This window comes from Bufo bufo, chromosome 4, assembly GCF_905171765.1.
Source record: "Bufo bufo chromosome 4, aBufBuf1.1, whole genome shotgun sequence".
NCBI classification, from domain to species: Eukaryota; Metazoa; Chordata; class Amphibia; order Anura; family Bufonidae; genus Bufo; species Bufo bufo.
The window spans coordinates 84,830,460-84,853,529 of NC_053392.1; the positions used below are offsets into that span (position 1 = coordinate 84,830,460).

Consider the following 23,070-nt stretch of genomic DNA (forward strand, 5'->3'; position numbering starts at 1 on the left):
TGGCATTATTATTAATATTCATCTTAACTTTTCTTCCAGCAAAGGACAACTGGCAGCAAGAAGGAGGTCATTGAACTGACCGATGACAATTTCGACAAACTAGTATTGGACAGTGATGATGTTTGGTTTGTTGAGTTCTTCGCTCCATGGTGCGGCCACTGTAAGAAGTAAGTATATACTGGTGGGTCCGGTATAGGGTTGGGCGATATCAAAAATATTCCCACGATAACGATATTAATAAATTTATTGCGATACTGATATATATCACGATAAATACCCATTTAAAAAAAAAAACTTGTGGCCACAAGGTGATATTATGCAGTATGGGGGCCACAAGGAGACATTATACTGTATGGGGGCCACAAGGAGACCTTATATACTGCATGGGCTGGCTACTGAGCAGGCAGCGGGGCACAGGGAGACATTATATATTGTATGGTTTGGCCGCTGGGCAGACAGCGGGCTACAAGGAGACATTATATGCTGTATGGGCAGGCAGCGGGGCACAAGGAGACATTATATGCTGTATGGGCAGGCATCGGGGCACAAGGAGACATTATATACTGTATGGGCAGGCATCGGGGCACAAGGAGACATATACTGTATGGGCTGGCCGCTGGCAGACAGCAGACCACAAGGAGACATTATATACGGTATGGGCAGACAGCGGGCCACAAGGAGACATTATATACGATATGGGCTGGGCAGGCAGCGGGCCACAGGGAGACATTATATATTGTATGGTTTGGCCGCTGGGCAGACAGCGGGCTACAAGGAGACATATGCTGTATGCGCTGGCCGCTAGGCAGGCCGTGGGCTACAAGAGTCACTATACTGCATGGGGCCACCAGGAGACATTATACTGTCTGGACTCAGGAACTATACTGTAAGGGGGCCATAAGGTGACATTATACTGTATGGGACAACAGTTTGTAACCCCCCCATCAGTATAATAATGTCTTCTTGCTGCTCCTGTATGGGGGCAACAGGGAGACATTATACTGTATGAGGCTATTATACTGATGGGACTCATGATGACCTGTATATTATTCCCTAATGCCTGCTATGAGAGATCGAGTGCCATCACCATGTGCAGTGCGGCTTGCAGGCAGGGCCAGGGCCGTAGAAGACATAGACATAGACCGTATCTTCTCCCATCTTGGCTTGGACACGGACTGCAGACTGACTTTGCCCGCCTCACTCCTGTGCTGGACCAGTGGGTGGAGACTTGAATATGGGAGCGAGGAGGAGCCGGGGGCGGCCGCTGCAGGATTTAATATGTTATGTATGGTACGCATATGTGCGATGTAGGGGCTGGCTGACACAGATTTAGGAGCGGTCAGCGCGCATATGACCGCTCCTATGACGTCACAAAATACCACGGTTATTTGGAAACGGCAATATCACCATATCGCTGTTTCTTAATACTGCAGTATATCGTTGACACCGGTTTACCGCTCAACCCTACTCTGGTATGTAGGTTACCTTAAAGGGGTTTTCTCATTTCAGTAAGTTGCATTTATCATGTAGAGAAAGTTAATACAAGGCATTTACTAATGTACTGTGATTGTCCATATTGCCTCCTTTGCCAGATGGATTCATTTTTCCATCACATTATACACTGCTCGTTTCCATGGTTACGACCACCCTGCAATCCATCAGTGGTGGTCGTGCTTGCACACTATAGGAAAAAGCATCGGCCTCTCTGGCAGCCGGACCATGAGAGCTCACATAGGCTAGTGCTTTTTCCTATATTGTGCAAGTACGGCCACCACTGATGGATTGCAGGGTGGTCGTAACCATGGAAACGAGCAGTGTATAATGTGATGGAAAAATGAATCTAGCCAGCAAAGGAGGCAATATGGACATTCACAATACATTAGTAAGTGCCTCGTATTAACTTTCTCTACATGATAAATGCTATTTGCTGAAGTGAGACAACCCCTTTAATGCTGATGGTATTATGACCAGACATAACTGGTAATCGTGGGGTACTGAGGGATTGTCAAGTGATCGCATGTTCAAGTTCTACTAGAGAACTTAAATAATTAAAAAGAAAAAAGTATTTTAGAAACTTGTTAAAAATTTATAATAAATGTAATATATAATAGCTATGTATCATTGTAAAAAAAATATATATTAAAATTAAGCAAAATTAGTTTCGCCATGCCCATAAAAGTCCAACATGGTGACCACGATAAAAAATAAAAATAAAATTCAGCAGTTCTAAGAAAAACAGAAAAATGCAATCGAGTAATTGTATGTACCCCAAAAAAATTATTTTAAACTTTTTATTTCAACAGAACAATCTATATAATATACGGTAGTATATATTATTTGGTATCGGTGTAATCACACTGTCGCACAGTTTAAAATGAACATTTTTACCGAACTGTGAATGCAATAAAAATGAAACCCAAGAAAAAATGATAGGATTGCTGTTTTTTATTTTTTTGTTTTTTATTACTACCCCATAAAGTTTTTCAGGGAATCATATGGTACATTAATGGAAATGTGTTGCCCAATTATTTTTTTTTCTACCAGATACCCAAACACATCCTTTTTTCAGTTTTTTATTTTCAGTTTTTTTTTTGGTGGTTCCTGCATTGAGTTCCAGAATTTTGCAATCCACAGTAAATGGGGCTGAGCGGCAGTCCCAGGTACATACAGCCTATATGGACAGTGTTTGTTCTGCTGATCAATGGAGGTCCAAGTGGTGGGATCTTGGAAGATTACACACTGATAATGTGTCCTAAGAATACCGTATATACTCGAGTATAAGCCGACCCGAGTATAAGCCGAGCCCCTAATTTTACCCCAAAAAAATGGGAAAAATTATTGACTCGAGTATAAGACTAGGGTGGGAAATGCAGCTATAATGCAGAGTGTATGTGTATATAATGCACACACTCTACATTATATACACACATCTGCAAGAGGGTGACTCCCTGTATTTAATGCAGAGTGTGTGCATTATATACACACACACTCTGCATTAAATACAGGGAGCCATCCACAGATCTCCCCCCTAAACAGTGCCATCCACAGATCTCCCCCCTAAACAGTGCCATCCACAGATCTCCCCCCTAAACAGTGCCATCCACAGATCTCCCCCCTAAACAGTGCCATCCACAGATCTCCCCCCTAAACAGTGCCATCCACAGATCTCCCCCCTAAACAGTGCCATCCACAGATCTCCCCCCTAAACAGTGCCATCCACAGATCTCCCCCCTAAACAGTGCCATCCACAGATCTCCCCCCTAAACAGTGCCATCCACAGATCTCCCCCCTAAACAGTGCCATCCACAGATCTCCCCCCTAAACAGTGCCATCCACAGATCTCCCCCCTAAACAGTGCCATCCACAGATCTCCCCCCTAAACAGTGCCATCCACAGATCTCCCCCCTAAACAGTGCCATCCACAGATCTCCCCCCTAAACAGTGCCATCCACAGATCTCCCCCCTAAACAGTGCCATCCACAGATCTCCCCCCTAAACAGTGCCATCCACAGATCTCCCCCCTAAACAGTGCCATCCACAGATCTCCCCCCTAAACAGTGCCATCCACAGATCTCCCCCCTAAACAGTGCCATCCACAGATCTCCCCCCTAAACAGTGCCATCCACAGATCTCCCCCCTAAACAGTGCCATCCACAGATCTCCCCCCTAAACAGTGCCATCCACAGATCTCCCCCCTAAACAGTGCCATCCACAGATCTCCCCCCTAAACAGTGCCATCCACAGATCTCCCCCCTAAACAGTGCCATCCACAGATCTCCCCCCTAAACAGTGCCATCCACAGATCTCCCCCCTAAACAGTGCCATCCACAGATCTCCCCCCTAAACAGTGCCATCCACAGATCTCCCCCCTAAACAGTGCCATCCACAGATCTCCCCCCTAAACAGTGCCATCCACAGATCTCCCCCCTAAACAGTGCCATCCACAGATCTCCCCCCTAAACAGTGCCATCCACAGATCTCCCCCCTAAACAGTGCCATCCACAGATCTCCCCCCTAAACAGTGCCATCCACAGATCTCCCCCCTAAACAGTGCCATCCACAGATCCCCCCCTCCCCTAAACAGTGCAATGATGGCACTGTTTAGGGGAGGGGGGATCTGTGGATGGCACTGCCATCCACAGATCCCCCTACAGTGCCATCCACAGATCCCCCTACAGTGCCATCCACAGATCCCCCTACAGTGCCATCCACAGATCCCCCTACAGTGCCATCCACAGATCCCCCTACAGTGCCATCCACAGATCCCCCTACAGTGCCATCCACAGATCCCCCTCCCCGGCGCTCACAGCAGTATATTTAAACTAATTAATAACCTTTAACTGTGGTTATCTTACTTTGTCTTAGCTCCGGTAATAGCAGTCAGTGCGGGGAGCGGCGCTCGCTCACTGACGTCACGCGCCTTCTCCCACTAGGCGGTGCAGGCGCGTGACGTCAGTGAGTGAGCGCCGCCCCCCGCACTGCCTGTATTACCGGAGCTAAGACCTAGACTCGAGTATAAGACGAGGAGGCTTTTTGAGCACAAAAATATGTGCCAAAAAACTTGTCTTGTACTCGAGTATATACGGTAGGTGACAAGTGCCTGACCACTGGGAATGTCTCTGTGTTTGAATGGAGTGGTGGTGGAGCAAACTCCCATAGGATTACAGAAGATGGCAGAGTACAGCGCCCGTCTCTATCTACATCAGTCCCGTATAGTTAGAATGGAGCAGATTCTCAGCCATCACTGTATTCAAGCGGGGATACCTGGGACTGGTGGGGGGTCAAAGAAGCTTGAAAACCCGTCCTGTTGTTTATAGGAAAAATCTCCTTTAAGAGGTTATTGGAAAATAAATCAAAAGTAGTTTATGGAAGTCTGTGATCAGTGCAATTCTGTGCTTTATTCATGATGTCTCGTGTCCTGTCTGTCTTCAGCCTCGAGCCCGAGTGGGCAGCGGCCGCCAATGAAGTTGCTGAACAAACCAAAGGCAAAGTTAAACTGGGTGCAGTTGATGCCACCGTGCACCAAGGACTGTCCAGCCGTTACGGGGTGAGTAGTGACTGAAATGAACAGTATAGTAATAGGACAAAGGGATGGGCATGGAGACTGGTGTGATGTCCCGTTATGTACATCTGATCACCTCTCTTGTATTCTGTCTGGTCCCTTTCAATTGAATATACAGTCAGGTCAATAAATATTGGGACATCGACACAATTCTAACATTTCTGGCTCTATACACCACCACAATGGATTTGAAATGAAACGAACAGGATGTGCTTTACCTGCAGACTGTCAGCTTTAATTTCAGGGTATTTACATCCAAATCAGGTGAACGGTGTAGGAATTACAACAGTTTGCATATGTGCCTCCCACTTGTTAAGGGACCAAAAGTAATGGGACAATTGGCTTCTCAGCTGTTCCATGGCCAGGTGTGTGTTATTCCCTCATTATCCCAATTACAATGAGCAGATAAAAGGTCCAGAGTTAATTTCCAGTGTGCTATTTGCATTTGGAATCTGTTGCTGTCAACTCTCAAGATGAGATCCAAAGAGCTGTCGCTATCAGTGAAGCAAGCCATCATTAGGCTGAAAAAACACAACAAACCCATCAGAGAGATAGCAAAAACATTAGGCGTGGCCAAAACAACTGTTTGGAACATTCTTAAAAAGAAGGAACGCACCGGTGAGCTCAGCAACACCAAAAGACCCAGAAGACCACGGAAAACAACTGTGGTGGATGACCGAAGAATTCTTTCCCTGGTGAAGAAAACACCCTTCACAACAGTTGGCCCGATCAAGAACACTCTCCAGGAGGTAGGTGTATGTGTGTCAAAGTCAACAATCAAGAGAAGACTTCACCAGAGTGAATACAGAGGGTTCACCACAAAATGTAAACCATTGGTGAGTCTCAAAAACAGGAAGGCCAGATTAGAGTTTGCCAAACGACATCTAAAAAAGCCTTCACAGTTCTGGAACAACATCCTATGGACAGATGAGACCAAGATCAACTTGTACCAGAGTGATGGGAAGAGAAGAGTATGGAGAAGGAAAGGAACTGCTCATGATCCTAATCATACCACCTCATCAGTGAAGCATGGTGGTTGTAGTGTCATGGCGTGGGCATGTATGGCTGCCAATGGAACTGGTTCTCTTGTATTTATTGATGATGTGACTGCTGACAAAAGCAGCAGGATGAATTCTGAAGTGTTTCTGGCAATATTATCTGCTCATATTCAGCCAAATGCTTCAGAACTGACTGGACGGCGCTCCACAGTGCAGATGGACAATGACCCAAAGCATACTGCAAAAGCAACCAAAGAGTTTTTTAAGGGAAAGAAGTGGAATGTTATGCAATGGCCAAGTCAATCACCTGTCCTGAATCCGATTGAGCATGCATTTCACTTGCTGAAGACAAAACTGAAGGGAAAATGCCCCAAGAACAAGCAGGAACTGAAGACAGTTGCAGTAGAGGCCTGGCAGAGCCTCACCAGGGATGAAACCCAGAGTCTGGTGATGTCTATGCGTTCCAGACTTCAGGCTGTAATTGACTGCAAAGGATTTGCAACCAAGTATTAAAAAGTGAAAGTTTGATTTGTGATTATTATTCTGTCCTATTACTTTTGGTCCCTTAACAAGTGGGAGGCACATATGCAAACTGTTGTAATTCCTACACCGTTCACCTGATTTGGATGTAAATACCCTCAAATTAAAGCTGACAGTCTGCAGGTAAAGCACATCTTGTTTGTTTCATTTCAAATCCATTGTGGTGGTGTATAGAGCCAAAAATGTTAGATTTGTGTCAATGTCCCAATATTTATGGACCTGACTGTATACATCGATTTTAATGAACTCACTATTAGGTCACATTAAGCTACTTATCTAATAGCGAACGGCATTGAGGGTTATAATTAATCTAATGATTAGGCTACATTCATACGACACCCTGTCCGTTTTTCATGGCCATTCTGCTTCCACGTGTGCATCCATTTTTAATGGATATTTGACATCCGTTTTTTATGAGCGTTAAAAGCAGCTGTGAAAACATGGATGTTTTTTTTTTTTTTTTTGTTGTTTTTTTGGGAACATCGCAACCCCGGAAGTGTCCTCAACATATATTATACACCCCACACACACACAGGGCACCCAAAATAAAAAAAATAGCCACCGTATTGGCCCCAGTATTTATAATGGCTCCTTGTAGTGCCCCCTGTATATAAAATGTCCCCCCGGTATAAATAGTGCCCTCCATTCTACTGGTTCTAAAAATAACAAAAAAAAGAATTCCTTGTCCACTTGGAAGGGAGGGAACACTCGCTCTGCAATAAAGGGAGCAGGACCTGATGCTCCCAGCGTTATGACGTCACACGTTAGACGGGTGCACTCCTGTGTAAACGGCTGTTACAATACAGGCCCATTGATTTCAGTAGGGTCTGTCTGGCCATGAGAACGGGCAAAAATAGGACGTTTGTATTTTTTGACGGCTGCTATTCACTGGCCGTTAAATAAATGACTAGCCCCATAGACTTCTACTGGTTGTGTTTGTTTGAATGTAGCCTAAATGTGTATAATGTGTTCATCTGAGAACGGTTGAACTAATGTACCTTTTTCCTTTTCTCGCCCATATTCCTTGGGGGACACAGGAAACCATGGGTATAGCTCTGCTCCCTAGGAGGCGTGACACTAAGCGAAAGCTGTAAGCCCCTCCTCCATCAGCTATACCCTTCAGCCTGGAGAAGAGACTGCCAGTTTTTGCTTAGTGTCCAAGGAGGCAAGACACCCTCTGCTTATGCAGGGTTGTTATCCTATGATTTTTATTTTTACGTATTTGTTGTTTTTAACTCGGTTTTTTTCTACCTACAGGGACAACAGAGGCGCATTAGACCCCTCTGTTTCTCCCGGGGTTGAGTTGCGCCAGTGCCGGTAATTCCGCACTGCCGCCTCCCCCACAGAAGACAAGGTGGACCAGGGCAGCCTCGCTCCCCTGCGTCCCGCCAGCTCAGGGTCGCCCGCACGCCAAGTCCCTCCCCCGGCTTCCTGCCACCGCGGTGCCAGGAGCTGAAGGGGCGACCCCCGCTGGATGGACTGAGGGCGAAGACAGCGTATGGTGAGAGTGGCTGCTCCAGCCTCCCCTTCCTCCCTCCCACCGCTGCTACCAACATGGCCACTGTTACATGGCCACTGCTACAATCCCGGACAACCCACCCGGCCCCCGCCCCCCGCCACGGAATATCGGGACGTTACCGGGCTTAGTTGGAGGGCAGTCCTAGAACGCTGCCTTACAGGGACGGCTGCAGACATGCAAGCCGTCTGCTACATCTAGGCGCGGTGGGAGCCGTTTTTTCCTGGCATGAACGGCGCCATGTCATGGCCGGCACTTCAACATCCTTGGGGGTTAAAATCATTTTGCCGCGCGCGCGGCTCTGCTTCGGCTTCAGCGCGGCAGAGGGGGGGCGGAGCTTCCTTACACATTCAGCTCCGTGCTGCTGCGCTCCGCTACTTCCGGGTTCATCTCTCTGCCGTGCGATCCTGAAGCCATTCAGCTCCGTGCTGCTGCCTCTCCTCCACAGCCTCCTCAGTCTGTTCCCCTTACAGCTGCCGCTTGTATCTCCGGGTCTGGTAGGACTGTTTAACCCCATCCGTGCCACAGTACTGTTGCTTGGTTCTCACTTTTAAGTGCAACATCTTTCCACCATGTCAGACCCTTCTGCAGCCGCCAAGCCATGGTACCATGCCTGTACTGCTTGTAGGGAACCCTTTCCCCGGGGGCAGTCTGATCCGCACTGTACTGCATGCCGAGCTCCACCGCAGCCTCACTCGCCCGCTGTGTCGCTCCCTGCTTCCTCTGACCCGCCTGACTGGGCTAGATCCCTGTCCCAGGCCGTGGAAAGCCTCACTCATGTCGTGGGCCGCCTAATAGACAGGCCACCTACCCCGCAGGACGCCACTCTGACTGTCGCGCCCTCCGGGTCCACTGCTTCTGCCGCTGCAGCGGGTTCACCCTCTCCTAGTGACCCCTCCCGAGCTAGGCACTCTCAGAAGCGTATTAGAGTAGAGCGAGCCTCCTCCTCGGATGCCTCCCTCTCCCCGCCACGCGTGCGCACCCAGACGAGCCTCTCCTCTCCAAAGGATTCGCTCTCTGAAGGTGAATTGGCGGCTTCAGATTTGGAAATGGACTCGGCCCTGCCGTCCAAGCTAGCCTCAGCGATGGGTCAACTCATCTCTGATATACGTGACACCTTTAAGGTGCAGGATGACCCCCCTAGCTCGGACGCAGCTAGCGTCTCCTTTATCAGACCCAGGCAGGCCTCAAAAGTCTTTCCAATCCACTCTGATTTCTCCTCCGTGGTGTCTAAGGCTTGGGCTCGCCCGGACGCCCGTTTTGTCAACCCAAAGAAGCTGGACATTTGCTATCCTTTTCCAGCCGATGTCGTGGCCACCTGGTCTTCCCCACCCAAGGTGGACCCCCCTGTGGCCCGGCTGTCAAAGAACACGGCCATCCCTGTTCCCGACGGGTCCTCTCTTCAGTCAGCGGAGGACCGTCGCATGGAGACCCTGTCCAAGGGCATTTTTGCTGCCTCCGGTTCTGCCCTCAGACCGGTTTTTGCCTCTGCTTGGGCAGGGAAAGCAATCTCTGCTTGGGGTACGCAGCTGGAGCAGGAGTTGGACTCGGACATCCCCATCCAGGACCTACGTTCCTTGGCCCAGCTTATTATTCGGGCCGGGAATTTTGTCTGTGAGGCCTCCCTTGATGCGGGAGCCCTTATTGCACGCTCCTCCGCCCTGGCAGTTGCCGTCAGGAGGGAGCTCTGGCTGAAGGTCTGGAAAGCGGACGCTGCCTCCAAACGTTCCTTGGCGGGGCTACCGTTTGCGGGTTCCCGCCTTTTCGGGGTCCGCTTAGACGAACTTATTTCAGAGGCCACGGGTGGTAAAAGCACCCATCTTCCTCAACCCCAAGCCAGGGGCGCCCCCCGCGGACGCCCTGGTGCGTCTCGTTTTCGGTCCTCCCGCAGGGCCTCTGGGGCTCCCACCACAGCTGCCGCTTCGGCTCCTCCCCAGGACAAGCGTAGGAAGCCGTTTTTTCGGGCGCAGCCCTCCTGGCGCAAGCCGCAGGCTGCCCGCACACCCGCAGCAAAACAGTCCTCTGCCTGAAGGCGCGCCCCCACCCACCCGGGTGGGGGGCCGGCTCCTCCTTTTCAAGGACGTCTGGATGGCTCACGTCTCCGACGCCTGGGCCCTCGAAATTGTGTCCTCCGGATACAAAATCGAATTTGCATCCTTCCCTCCGGATCGGTTCTTTCGCTCCCGCCCCACGCGAGACCCGAAAGACGCGGCTGCGTTCTCCGCGGCCGTTCAAGCCTTACTGGACAGGGGGGTGATTACCCCCGTTCCTCTAGAGGAAAGATTCCAAGGGTTCTACTCGAACCTCTTTGTAGTTCCCAAGAAGGGAGGTTCGGTGCGGCCCATTTTGGACCTCAAAAAGCTCAACCGTTTTCTCCTCCTTCGACGGTTTCGGATGGAGTCCCTCCGCTCCGCGGTGGCTTCCCTGGAGCAGGGAGATTTCATGTCTTCCATCGATATACAGGATGCCTACCTCCATGTTCCGGTAGCCCAGTGTCACCATCGCTTCCTTCGATTCGCCGTGGGGGACCTCCACTTCCAATTTGTCGCCCTTCCCTTTGGACTGGCAACAGCCCCCCGGGTGTTCACCAAGGTCCTGGCCCCGGTTTTAGCCTTACTCCGTTCCAGGGGTGTTTTTCTGCTACCGTACTTGGACGATATCCTCATCAAGGCTCCGTCCCTTTCTCAAGCGGTTGCCAGCGTGGATCTCACTCTAGAGACTCTGGCGAGGTTCGGTTGGGTCATCAACTTCCCCAAGTCCTCTCTTCCCCCCTCCAGACAACTCGTCTTCCTGGGAATGCTTTTAGACACGGGAGCGGCGGAGGTACGTCTTCCCTCGGAAAAACGTCTGATCCTCCGTGGGGCGGTTCGGGGTCTCCTTCTCCACCGTCGACCGTCCTTCCGCTTCTGCATGCGGGTATTGGGGCAGATGGTTGCCTGCTTCGAGGCGATCCCATTTGCGCAGTTTCACTCCCGCCCTCTCCAACGGGCGATCCTCTCCTCCTGGGACAAATCGCCGCAGTCTCTGGATCATACCTTCCATCTTTCGCCTCCGGTGCGGTCATCTCTCCGCTGGTGGTTACAGTCCCCTCTTCTGGGCAGGTCCTTTCTGCCACTCAACTGGTTGGTGGTTACAACCGATGCCAGTCTCTCGGGCTGGGGAGGCGTGTTTCCTCCCCGATCCGTCCAGGGCATTTGGTCTCCATCGGAGTCCAAACTCTCGATCAATGTCCTGGAACTGAGAGCGGCCCTTCTGTCTCTACGACACTGGACTCATCTGCTGAAGGGTCATCCAGTTCGTGTACAATCAGACAACGCCACGGCCGTGGCGTACATAAACCACCAGGGGGGCACTCGCAGCGCTGCAGCGATGCGAGAGGTCACCAGCATTCTCCGTTGGGCGGAAGCCCACGTCCCGGCCCTATCTGCAATTTTTATTCCAGGGGTGGACAATTGGGCGGCGGACTTCCTCAGTCGCACCACCGTCGAACCCGGCGAGTGGTCTCTTCACCCGGAGGTATTCGAGGCCATTTGCCTTCGTTGGGGCATTCCGGACGTGGACCTCATGGCCTCAAAATTCAATCACAAGGTCCCCGCCTTTCTGTCCAGGGCCAGGGATCCGGGAGCTTGCGGAGCCGACGCCCTCGTTCTTCCTTGGCGAGGCTTCGCGCGCCCATACATATTCCCTCCCATCCCTCTCCTGCCCAAGGTCCTTCGGAAGATCGCGGCGGAAGGCGTCTCGGTGATTCTGGTCGCTCCGGACTGGCCCCGCCGGTCTTGGTATGCCGACCTCATGCTGCTCCTGGCAGACGCGCCCTGGCCACTGCCCGCCAGGGAGGATCTTCTCTCTCAGGGACCGATCTTCCACCCGCGTTTAGGGTCCCTACGTTTGACGGCGTGGTTGTTGAGACCACCGTCCTGACACGTAGGGGCTTTTCTGCGGACGTCGTCCGCACCATGATCCGCGCCCCTAAGCCGTCCTCTTCTAGGATCTATTATAGGACCTGGAGGACCTTTTTGGGGTTCTGTGCCGAGCTGGGGATTCCTCCGCTCCGCTTTTCTCTCCCCACCGTTTTGTCCTTCCTGCAGAGCGGACTGGCCCAAGGTCTAGGCCTTAGTTCTTTGAAGGGTCAGGTATCTGCGCTGTCCATTTTGTTTCAGCGCCCACTGGCCCCCCTTGGTCCTGTCAAGACCTTCCTTCAGGGCGTGGCTCACGCGGTTCCCCCGTATCGCCCTCCGGTACCGCCCTGGGACCTGAACCTGGTTCTCTCAGCGCTCCAGGCTTCTCCTTTCGAGCCTCTGCGGACGGTTTCCTTGCGACTTCTGTCCTGCAAGGTTATTTTCCTTGTAGCCATCACCTCTCTTCGGAGGGTGTCCGAATTGGCTGCACTCTCCTGTCTGGAACCTTTCCTAGTGTTCCACCAGGACAAGGTGGTTCTTCGTCCGGTCCCTTCCTTCCTTCCTAAGGTGGTCTCCGCCTTTCATCTGAACGAGGACATCGTTCTCCCCTCTTTGTGTCCTTCCCCTTCCCATCCGCGGGAGAGGAAGCTTCATCGCCTGGACGTTGTCAGGGCGCTCAAGATTTACCTGGAAGTAACCAGCTCTTTCAGGCATACTGACTCGCTCTTTGTGGTCCCGGAAGGGTCGCGCAGAGGGATGGCGGCATCCAAAGTTGCTATCGCTCGTTTTGTCAAGATGGCTGTTACTGAGGCTTATCTCGCCAAGGGCAGGGTTCCTCCCCTTGGTGTTACCGCTCACTCCACTAGAGCGGTCGGGGCTTCCTGGGCTCAGAGAAATCGGGCTTCTTCGGAGCAGATTTGCAAGGCGGCCACTTGGTCCTCCTTGCACACCTTCACCAAGTTCTACAGGGTGCATACTCATGCGTCGGCTGACGCTGCTTTAGGCCGTCTGGTGTTGCAGGCGGCAGTTGATTGATGCCTCTGGTGTTGGTTGAGTTTGTTCTGGTCCCTCCCTTCTGGGACTGCTCTGGAACGTCCCATGGTTTCCTGTGTCCCCCAAGGAATATGGGCGAGAAAAGGAGACTTTTGTATTACTTACCAGTAAAGTCTCTTTCTCGCTCTTCCTTGGGGGACACAGCACCCGCCCTTCATTGGGTTACAGTTGTGGTTCCGGCTTGGTTGCCCCCGTTGGGGCTCGACAGTTCTTTTTCCGGTTGGTGGTTATCTTTCACTACTTGGACACGCAACTGGCAGTCTCTTCTCCAGGCTGAAGGGTATAGCTGATGGAGGAGGGGCTTACAGCTTTCGCTTAGTGTCACGCCTCCTAGGGAGCAGAGCTATACCCATGGTTTCCTGTGTCCCCCAAGGAAGAGCGAGAAAGAGACTTTACTGGTAAGTAATACAAAAGTCTCCTTTTTTTTGTCTTTTTATTTTTATATATTTTTTTTTTTTTGGAGACAAATTTCCTTTGGCTGGCTTAAGGCTTAACACAACAAAAACACCGCAGTAATACAACAAATTTCATTAAAGTGACCACCCTGGAGCAGCTGGCGTCAATAACGCTGGCTACATCTGTATGTAAGGAGATGGTGTGCAGATAGATGGCCCTGTGACTGCAGTGCTCACATGAGCTCCACAGTCTCTCCAAACAGCTGATCGGCGGGGGTGCCGGGAGTCAGACCCCCCAATGATCTAATATAGGCCCCTAATATCCTTAGCCTGGAGACCCCTTTTTAAAGGGTTTTAACAGTTATTCCTATCTGGGACATTGATGGCATATTGCTAGTGTTTTCGGCGTTCTCCAGAACAGTGAACAGAGTGTCCGTGCATGCACAGCACCCTCCTCTCACTGTTATGCGAGTTTTGAAAATGGCCAAGAGCGCAGGTCTGCGATTTTAGGAACTCCCAAAGCAATGAATGGCGAGCATGCAGCACATGAACAGCCTGTTCTCTTCCACTTCCTGGGACCCTGTTCTCTATATAGGAGCAGGTCCCAGACATGGGATTCCCAACTATCTCACACTGATGGCATATCCTATGGAATACCCCCTTTTATTCCACAATTTCAGTCTACATAAAAAGTTGAGTATCTTTTTATTTAGTTTGCTTCACTTCTTTTGTATTTTATAGCCAGCCATGCATCTGAATAGCCACATGTGATACTGCATTTTCCCTGCTTGTTACATTAAACAGGTTCTACCATACTAGTGTGTATAGCCGTCAATGGGAAAGCAGAGAGGAGGCAAAGCCCCCTCCACAATCGCCCGTCTGCTTCAGAAACCACACTTTCTAAACTAGAATTCTACTTCTTTCAGGTCAGAGGATTTCCCACCATTAAAATCTTCCAGAAGGGAGAGAGCCCTGTTGACTATGAAGGTGGACGGACAAAGGCTGACATTGTGGCTCGGGCTCTTGACATGTTCTCGGCGAACGCACCTCCTCCCGAGATCCTTGAGGTTGGTTGGTCTTTATTTCTTGTTCTTATGATTACTGTATCTGCAGTGCCATCAAGTGTGTGTCTGGCCGAGCGAGTTTGTGAGGAACTAAGGTACAATCCCGCTTCCGAGAGACAGGTGATGGCAGCCACTTATTCTGCTGTGGCTGTGTCAGAGCAGAACTAAACCAGCGCTGCACCCCAAAAGTTGGACCCTAGTGATATGTCATCACTTTACAAGATGAGGTGGGGGTGACTCTCACCTTCCTTTACATCCTATTCTCAGACACGAATAACGAGTCTTTTATTCTGTCTCTTGACAGGTCCTGAATGAAGACGTTGTGAAGAAGACCTGCGAGGAACACCAGCTCTGCATAGTGGCCGTCCTGCCTCATATCCTCGACACAGGTAATAATATGTTCCCTCAGGCTCCTGGTAAAGGCACAATCAATGGCGTGTACGGTATTCTTCTAGGCATGTTAGTTCCGTTTTCCTCTTTTTTTATCTTTATCTGATATTCGGGCAAACTCTAGCAGACCACAATTTTTGACTAATCGCAGGAGCTTTGTTTTGCCCTATGTGTTGTGACTGCAATGACAGTGTCTCATTTGCTCTGGGATCTATTGCAGGGGCATCTGGAAGGAACGCCTATCTGGACGTCATGCTAAAAATGGCCGACAAGTACAAGAAGAAGATGTGGGGGTAAGTTTGTCCACAGGCATGGTGGAGCCTCATCGTTTTAAAAGAAACGCATGGATGCCTGAAAATGTTCTTTAACCCCACCCTGACATCTGATGCAACATGTCCTAAGCAGGATGTCATTCCTGAACGGTGCTGTTTGTGCATGTTGTGGTGTCTCTTGGGGAACAGCAGGGGTGTGGTTGTAATTAAAGGGGTTATCCAGTTTCCTATATTGAAGACTAGTGTGTGTAGTTTCAAGTTCGGCGTACAAGGTTCGGGTTATCCAAGAGTTCCGTTATGGATTCTGCTACCACGGACCATAGCTTATGGTCCGCGGTAGTGGAATCCATAATAAAATTCTTATATAACCCGAACCTTGTACGCCGAACTTGAAAACACAAGTTTGCTCAACACTATTGATGACCTGTCCTCGGGATAGGTCATCGATATCGGCGCCTCTGCCGATCAGTTGTTTGAAGAGAATGCAGCTCTCGTACAAGCACTGTGTTCTCCTCACTGTTTACCTGCTCGCTGTTGACATTGCAGCGACGAGCAGTGTAATTACAGGTCCTTCGGCTCATTCACCTTAATGGGACGGAGTGTAACTACAAGTGCACCTTCCCATTCAACTACATCGGACGGAGGAGCTGTAATTACACTTGTTCACCATCGACATTGCACTGCGGTCTCTTCAAACAGCAGATTGGCTGGGATGCCGGACCCCCATCGATCTGATATCTGTGACCTATCCTGAGGATTAGTCATCGGTATTGGAAACCCGGACAACCCCTTTAACAACCACACTCATGAACTGTAAGCCAATTCGTTACCCCATACTGATCTTAGCTGATAGAGAGGCAGCAGAAGGTTTATGGGGACAACCCCTTTTAGCATGCATTCAGCTAATGAACCCCGGGTCCCGCTAATAACACCCCTGGCAAACAGCTGACGGGGCAAGCCACAGCTAGCTATACATTTGACCTGCAGTAAATCTTGTAATACAAGAACGTCTTGAATCTTCCAGAATAGGATCCTATGGCTCATACAGGGGGGGTCTCTAATATGGCATATAGACAGGAATTATCATCATGGGACAACCCCTTCACTACTCATAGCCTTTGCCTTGCTGTGGCCCGAGAACTGTAAAAAAAATTCTGAATTGTTAATGCTTTCTTCAATTTATAGAAAATTAATGGAAAGCCATATACAAACCTCAAAAATGATGCCTAAAAATGTTGGCTCCTTCCCCAATAGTGCTTGCACATTATAAGAAAAAGCGCCGGCCCCTTTGGTGGATGGGACCGTGGGAGCACACATCGGCTATTGCTCTTTCCTATAGTGTGCAAGCATGACCACCGCTGCTGGATTGTAGGGTGGTCGTAACCATGGAAACGAGCAGTGTATAATGTATCTAGCCAGCAAAGGAGGCAATATGGACAATCACAGTACATTACAGGGAGTGCAGAATTATTAGGCAAGTTGTATTTTTGAGGATTAATTTTATTATTGAACAACAACCATGTTCTCAATGAACCCAAAAAACTCATTAATATCAAAGCTGAATATTTTTGGAAGTAGTTTTTAGTTTGTTTTTAGTTTTAGCTATTTTAGGGGGATATCTGTGTGTGCAGGTGACTATTACTGTGCATAATTATTAGGCAACTTAACAAAAAACAAATATATACCCATTTCAATTATTTATTTTTACCAGTGAAACCAATATAACATCTCAACATTCACAAATATACATTTCTGACATTCAAAAACAAATCAGTGACCAATATAGCCACCTTTCTTTGCAAGGACACTCAAAAGCCTGCCATCCATGGATTCTGTCAGTGTTTTGATCTGTTCACCATCAACATTGCGTGCAGCAGCAACCACAGCCTCCCAGACACTGTTCAGAGAGGTGTACTCTTTTCCCTCCTTGTAAATCTCACATTTGATGATGGACCACAGGTTCTCAATGGGGTTCAGATCAGGTGAACAAGGAGGCCATGTCATTAGATTTTCTTCTTTTATACCCTTTCTTGCCAGCCACGCTGTGGAGTACTTGGACGCGTGTGATGGAGCATTGTCCTGCATGAAAATCATGTTTTTCTTGAAGGATGCAGACTTCTTCCTGTACCACTGCTTGAAGAAGGTGTCTTCCAGAAACTGGCAGTAGGACTGGGAGTTGAGCTTGACTCCATCCTCAACCCGAAAAGGCCCCACAAGCTCATCTTTGATGATACCAGCCCAAACCAGTACTCCACCTCCACCTTGCTGGCGTCTGAGTCGGACTGGAGCTCTCTGCCCTTTACCAATCCAGCCACGGGCCCATCCATCTGGCCCATCAAGACTCACTCTCATTTCATCAGTCCATAAATCCTTAGAAAAATCAGTCTTGAGATATTTCTTGGCCCAGTCTTGACGTTTCAGCTTGTGTGTCTTGTTCAGTGGTGGTCGTCTTTCAGCCTTTCTTACCTTGGCCATGTCTCTGAGTATTGCACACCTTGTGCTTTTGGGCACTCCAGTGATGTTGCAGCTCTGAAATATGGCCGAACTGGTGGCAAGTGGCATCTTGGCAGCTGCACGCTTGACTTTTCTCAGTTCATGGGCAGTTATTTTGCGCCTTGGTTTTTCCACACGCTTCTTGCGACCCTGTTGACTATTTTGAATGAAACGCTTGATTGTTCGATGATCACGCTTCAGAAGCTTTGCAATTTTAAGAGTGCTGCATCCCTCTGCAAGATATCTCACTATTTTTGACTTTTCTGAGCCTGTCAAGTCCTTCTTTTGACCCATTTTGCCAAAGGAAAGGAAGTTGCCTAATAATTATGCACACCTAATATAGGGTGTTGATGTCATTAGACCACACCCCTTCTCATTACAGAGATGCACATCACCTAATATGCTTAATTGGTAGTAGGCTTTCGAGCCTATACAGCTTGGAGTAAGACAACATGCATAAAGAGGATGATGTGGTCAAAATACTCATTTGCCTAATAATTCTGCACGCAGTGTAGTAAGTGGCTTGTATAAACTTCTACATAATAAATGCTATTTACTGAAGTGAGACAACCCCTTTAAAAACACTGCAGTGGATGGGAATGTGAGGAGGCAAAATAAAAAAAATAAAAATCCCTGGTTCTTAGGGTGTTAGAAAGGAATATTTCATGTGAACTATAGCAGAAGGTCTCCCAACATTCCCACAGAGCCCCAGCTTGCAGACTACAGCCATAGGTTTTTAGATTTAGTAATTACTGCATGTTCTGTTACAGGTGGCTCTGGACTGAGGCCGGTGCACAGCTGGATCTGGAGACCTCCCTTGGTATCGGTGGCTTCGGTTACCCAGCCATGGCTGCTGTGAATGCACGGAAGATGAAGTTTGCACTACTGAAGGGCTCTTTTAGTGAGCAGGGAATCAATGAGTTCTTACGGTAAGGGTTAATTGCGTCAGTAGATCTGTACATCCGCACACAATTCTGCACTGTTCTTGATAAAGAACAGTAAATTGTAACTGCTTAATTTGCTCTGGAATTGTGACCTGCATCTTCCAGAAGATATCTGAATCACTTGGCTTTTCCTGTGTAATTCCAGAGAGTTGTCATTTGGCCGCGGTTCCACCTCACCCGTTGCTGGTGCCGTTATTCCCAAGATTAACACAGTTGAGGCTTGGGATGGCAAGGATGGAGAGGTAAGAATACATATGATTTTAGTTTCCATTAATAATTTTAAAGGAGTTGTCTGGTTCCTGACATCCCACCCCTGTGGATAAGGACTAACTTTGCATAACCGAAATCTGTCATCAGTTTTGACCATGCAAAACCTTTTTTGGAGCTGTTATAATCAGGAGTAGTGTGAATATGAACTTTTATTCTGTTATCCTCTGGCAAGTGCCCAGGAGGTGGAGCTTCACTGTGAAGTGCTCTCTGCATTGAGCTGCTTCACCTACCCCCTTATGCTCTGAGTGACGGCGGTCGTGGGCTATTGGTTGGATGCTAAAGCTGTCACTCAAACAAATCCACCACAAAAGGCATGTTTGTGCTGCTCTCCCCGGACACTACCTAGTGCTGTCAGCAGTTTTGCATGGTCAGAACTGCTGATGGACTCCTTTTTTTAATTTGTCCATTCAATGCTGAAAGTATCACTGTAGGGGTGCATCCTACTGACAGGCTTATTGATAACTGTCAATGTATTGATTTCCAAGAGGAGTAACGCCGATTCCTTACTAGTTCCATTCTGAATTTCTGTTACTTCTACAGCTGCCGGTAGAAGACGACATTGATCTCAGCGATGTGGAACTTGATGACATTGGAAAGGACGAACTGTGAAAAGAAGAAGCACATACCTCCTTGTTGTATTGTTACATCCTTCTTCTTGGAGGAACTTTTCAGCTGGTGGACATCCACTTGTCCAGAATGCCGGGGTGGTGGTAGCAATGACTTGTTTATCTGTAATCTGAGGCATACATGTGCATCTTAAGAGAAGGATTTCAATGACACAATGGACAGTTCCTCCCGGGAGAACTCTAAAAAAAATTCTATGAATTGTTGTAACCGTGATGAGTTCTATTGTTTGCTCTTTAGATTTTGCTGGAAACTGATGTTTTTGGGTTTTTCCTCCTTTTTTTTTTTTTTTTTTTTTTTTTTTTTTTTTTTTTTTGGTCTGGGGTTGGGAGAGCATACTGAAGGAGTTACTGGTAATGCCCCATTTTGGCTTTTTGGCCAGTCCGAAGCTGTCCCCGGAATGTTTTCTTGGCCGACACTGCGAATATTATTTTGTTTAATGTATTTTACGTTTTTGGCATTTTCATTGGCAAATTGATCAGCTCAATTCAAGTTCTGAATAAAATATTTTTTGACATATTTGTTTGTTCGACACGTGCTTAATTATCTGCAAAAGTGACTCTGGTTTCACAAGGTTTACATTTTTTATTTATTTTGGTAAAATATTTTATTTACAGTTTTGTGGTTATGGAGGCACAAACGCAATATATTTAAATTTTCCCAATGTGATTAGAATTTGTGTCACAACCGGTTCATTTTGTACCACTGGTTATGATGGTTTCTCTGAATATAAATTCTAGTTTACTGGCTCACCCCTAAGACACTTTGTCAGATAAAATGTCACATAAGCTGTAGTAATGGTTTCTACACAGTCAAGTCACATTATTATGACCACACCAGCTAATATCCAGAGTGACCGCCGTGTGCGGCATAGACAGTAGATAGACGTGCTGGGAGTGACTCAGTAAGGTCCTGGTAGGTTGTCACAGGTATCTGGAGCCATGCTGACTGCAGTGCATGGAGGAAGAGAAGAGGTCTGAGAACACAGACATTGAAATTCTGCCACCGGTATTGTTAATTCTAATGGTTGGTCCTTAAAGGGTTAAGGTTGTTTTCTTAGATATCGGTATATGTTTTCTCTATAGATGGCGCCTAAGAAGGTGGTGGCCAAGAGAAAAAATAAAGAATGCGCTATCTGCAAATGTCCGCTGTCATCTTCGTATACAAAGAAGCTCTGTCAGCAGTGTATTGAGAAAACAGTGGCGGAAGAAACACTGAGTTTTTTGAAGGATTTAAAATCCCTTATAAGATCCGAGGCCAAAGGGTCCCTAAAAGCTTGTAAAAAGCAGAAAAAAACAGTAGAGCAGGAGTCTGAAATGGAGTCATCTAATGATAGCGAGACTCCCTGTAGAGATGGGGACTCTGACGATTCCTCCTCTTCTGAGGAAGAAGGAAAAGAAGGGAAGTTTTTGTTCCTTGCAGAGGATACGGATAAATTATTGAAGGTTATTAGATCCACCCTAGAATTGGAGGACGTCAGGGAGGATAGATCAGTGGCGGACTCAGTATTTGAAAGTCTGCGAGAGAAAAACCGCTGATGTTTTCCGTTGCATAAAACTATTGCAACGGCAATCGAGAATGAATGGAAAAAACCTGATAAAAAGACGTTTATATCTAAAACCTTTAAAACAAAAGACCCGTTTGAGGAAGAGGCATTGACTTCCTGGGATAAAGCCCCAAGACTGGACGTGGCGATTTCGAAAATTTCCAAGAAGTCTTCTTTACCCTTTTGAGGACATGGGGTTCCTTTAAAGATCCCTTAGACAAAAGGATAGACTCTTCCCTTAAGACTACTTGGGAGGCTTCAGCTGCTTCTTTCAGGCCCAGTATTGCAGCCACCGTAGCCGCCAGATCCATGTCAGTGTGGTTGGATAGACTGGAAGGACAGATCAGAGACAAGTGTCCTAGGGAACAGTTGTTGGCCTCTATTCCTACCTTCCATAAGGCAGCGGATTTCATTGCAGATGCCTCCATGGATGCTGTAAGACTGGAGGACAGAGCAGCCTCCCTTTTCTAATTCTGCGCGCCGTGCTCTATGGCTGAAGAATTGGAGAGGTGCCCTCAAAATTAAGATTATGCAGCATTCCCTGTGAGGGTCAGTTTCTATTCGGGTCAGAGCTAGACACGTTGCTTGAAAAAGCTGCAGATAAGAAGAAAAAATTTCAACAAGAAACTTTTGTTCAATTTAAGCGGCCCTTTCGGACATCGTCCAGGTTCCAAAGTAAAAGGCAATCGGGAGTTAGAGAACAGGGAGCAAGGGCTAGACTTTGGAATAAAGTTTTTTTGTTCGGATCAGCCTCCGCGCGTCCGGATAAAAAATCCAAACAATGACGCCATGATCCCAGTAGGAGGAAGATTAAAATTCTTCCAACCTGCTTGGGAAAAAATTGCAGGAACATGGCTGGTAGGACTCCTGCGGGATGGAGTAAGGCTAGAGTTCAAGAGATATCCACCAGAAAGATTCATAATTTCAAACTCCTCTCATGTGTTAATGGAAGAAATAAAAAAATTGACAAGAAACAATGTGTTGATTCCAGTTCCGGGTTTAGAGAAAGAGAAGGGTTTCTATTCAACCCTGTTCCTGGTAAAGAAGCCGGATGGTTCGTATCGAACAATTCTAAATCTAAAGCATTTTAACAAATTTCTGAAGGTCAGGAGATTCAAGATGGAGACGATCAGGTCTGCAATTCATCTTTTGTCTCCAGGCTGTCATATGGCGGTTCTGGATCTAAAGGATGCTTATCACCATATTCCGATATATCCAGACCACCAGAAATTTCTCAGAGTAGCGATGAGGACAGAGTCCGGGATCATTCACCTTCAGTTTCAGGCATTGCCGTTCGGCCTCTCTATGGCACCGCACTTTTTTACCAAGGTGGTGGTGGAGATGGCCTCCTTCATCCGGAAGGAGGATGTAATGTTCCTACCTTACCTGGACGATTTCCTGGTAGTAGCCCAGTCTTCGGAAGCGTGTGTCAGAGGGGTAGAACATGTAGTGAAGATACTGAAGAAGCTGGGATGGTTATTGAATATTCAAAAGTCCAGAATGCAACCAGACAGGTGTTCTTAGGTCTAGTGCTGGATTCCATAGAGGAGAGGACTTTCCTTACACAGGAGAAGATGGTCCGGATTCAGCAGTGTATACACAGGGTGCAGTCAGGAGAATCCTTAACTATAAGAAAAGGGATGTCCCTGTTAGGAGTCCTAACGTCCTGTATACCAGCAGTACAGTGGGCTCAGAGGCACTCTCGCCAACTACAGATGGAGATTTTGACCACAATGAGACGGATAGGAACATCCCTAGAGTCAGTCTTGAACTTGTCGGGTCAAACATTGTTATCCCTGAGTTGGTGGAAGGACGCAAAGAATCTAGTTCAGGGAGTGCCCTGGTCCTATCCGGATCTAGTGATAGTGACTATGGACGCCAGTCCCTGGGGTTGGGGGGCTCACGTAGAAGACCAGATTTTTCAGGGAGAATGGTCCCAGGGTCAGAGATGGTTTTTCTTCCAACCGGAAAGAATTGTGAGCGGTCCTGATGGCACTAAGGGCA

At 48.1% G+C, this 23,070-nt stretch overlaps 1 protein-coding gene across 1 annotated transcript in view; it reads left to right on the forward strand.

The window, feature by feature from the left end:
- The window catches only part of PDIA6 (protein disulfide isomerase family A member 6), a 37,267-nt gene extending 17,228 nt beyond the window's left edge, over positions 1 to 20,039 (forward strand). The window contains exons 6-13 of the mRNA XM_040427465.1: positions 40 to 167; positions 4,933 to 5,047; positions 14,390 to 14,530; positions 14,832 to 14,916; positions 15,138 to 15,210; positions 18,453 to 18,611; positions 18,772 to 18,868; positions 19,437 to 20,039. Of these exons, the coding sequence (XP_040283399.1) occupies positions 40 to 167; positions 4,933 to 5,047; positions 14,390 to 14,530; positions 14,832 to 14,916; positions 15,138 to 15,210; positions 18,453 to 18,611; positions 18,772 to 18,868; positions 19,437 to 19,505 (867 nt within the window). The 3' untranslated portion in view covers positions 19,506 to 20,039. The remainder of the gene's footprint in view (positions 1 to 39; positions 168 to 4,932; positions 5,048 to 14,389; positions 14,531 to 14,831; positions 14,917 to 15,137; positions 15,211 to 18,452; positions 18,612 to 18,771; positions 18,869 to 19,436) is intronic.
- The last annotated feature ends 3,031 nt before the right edge of the window (positions 20,040 to 23,070 follow it).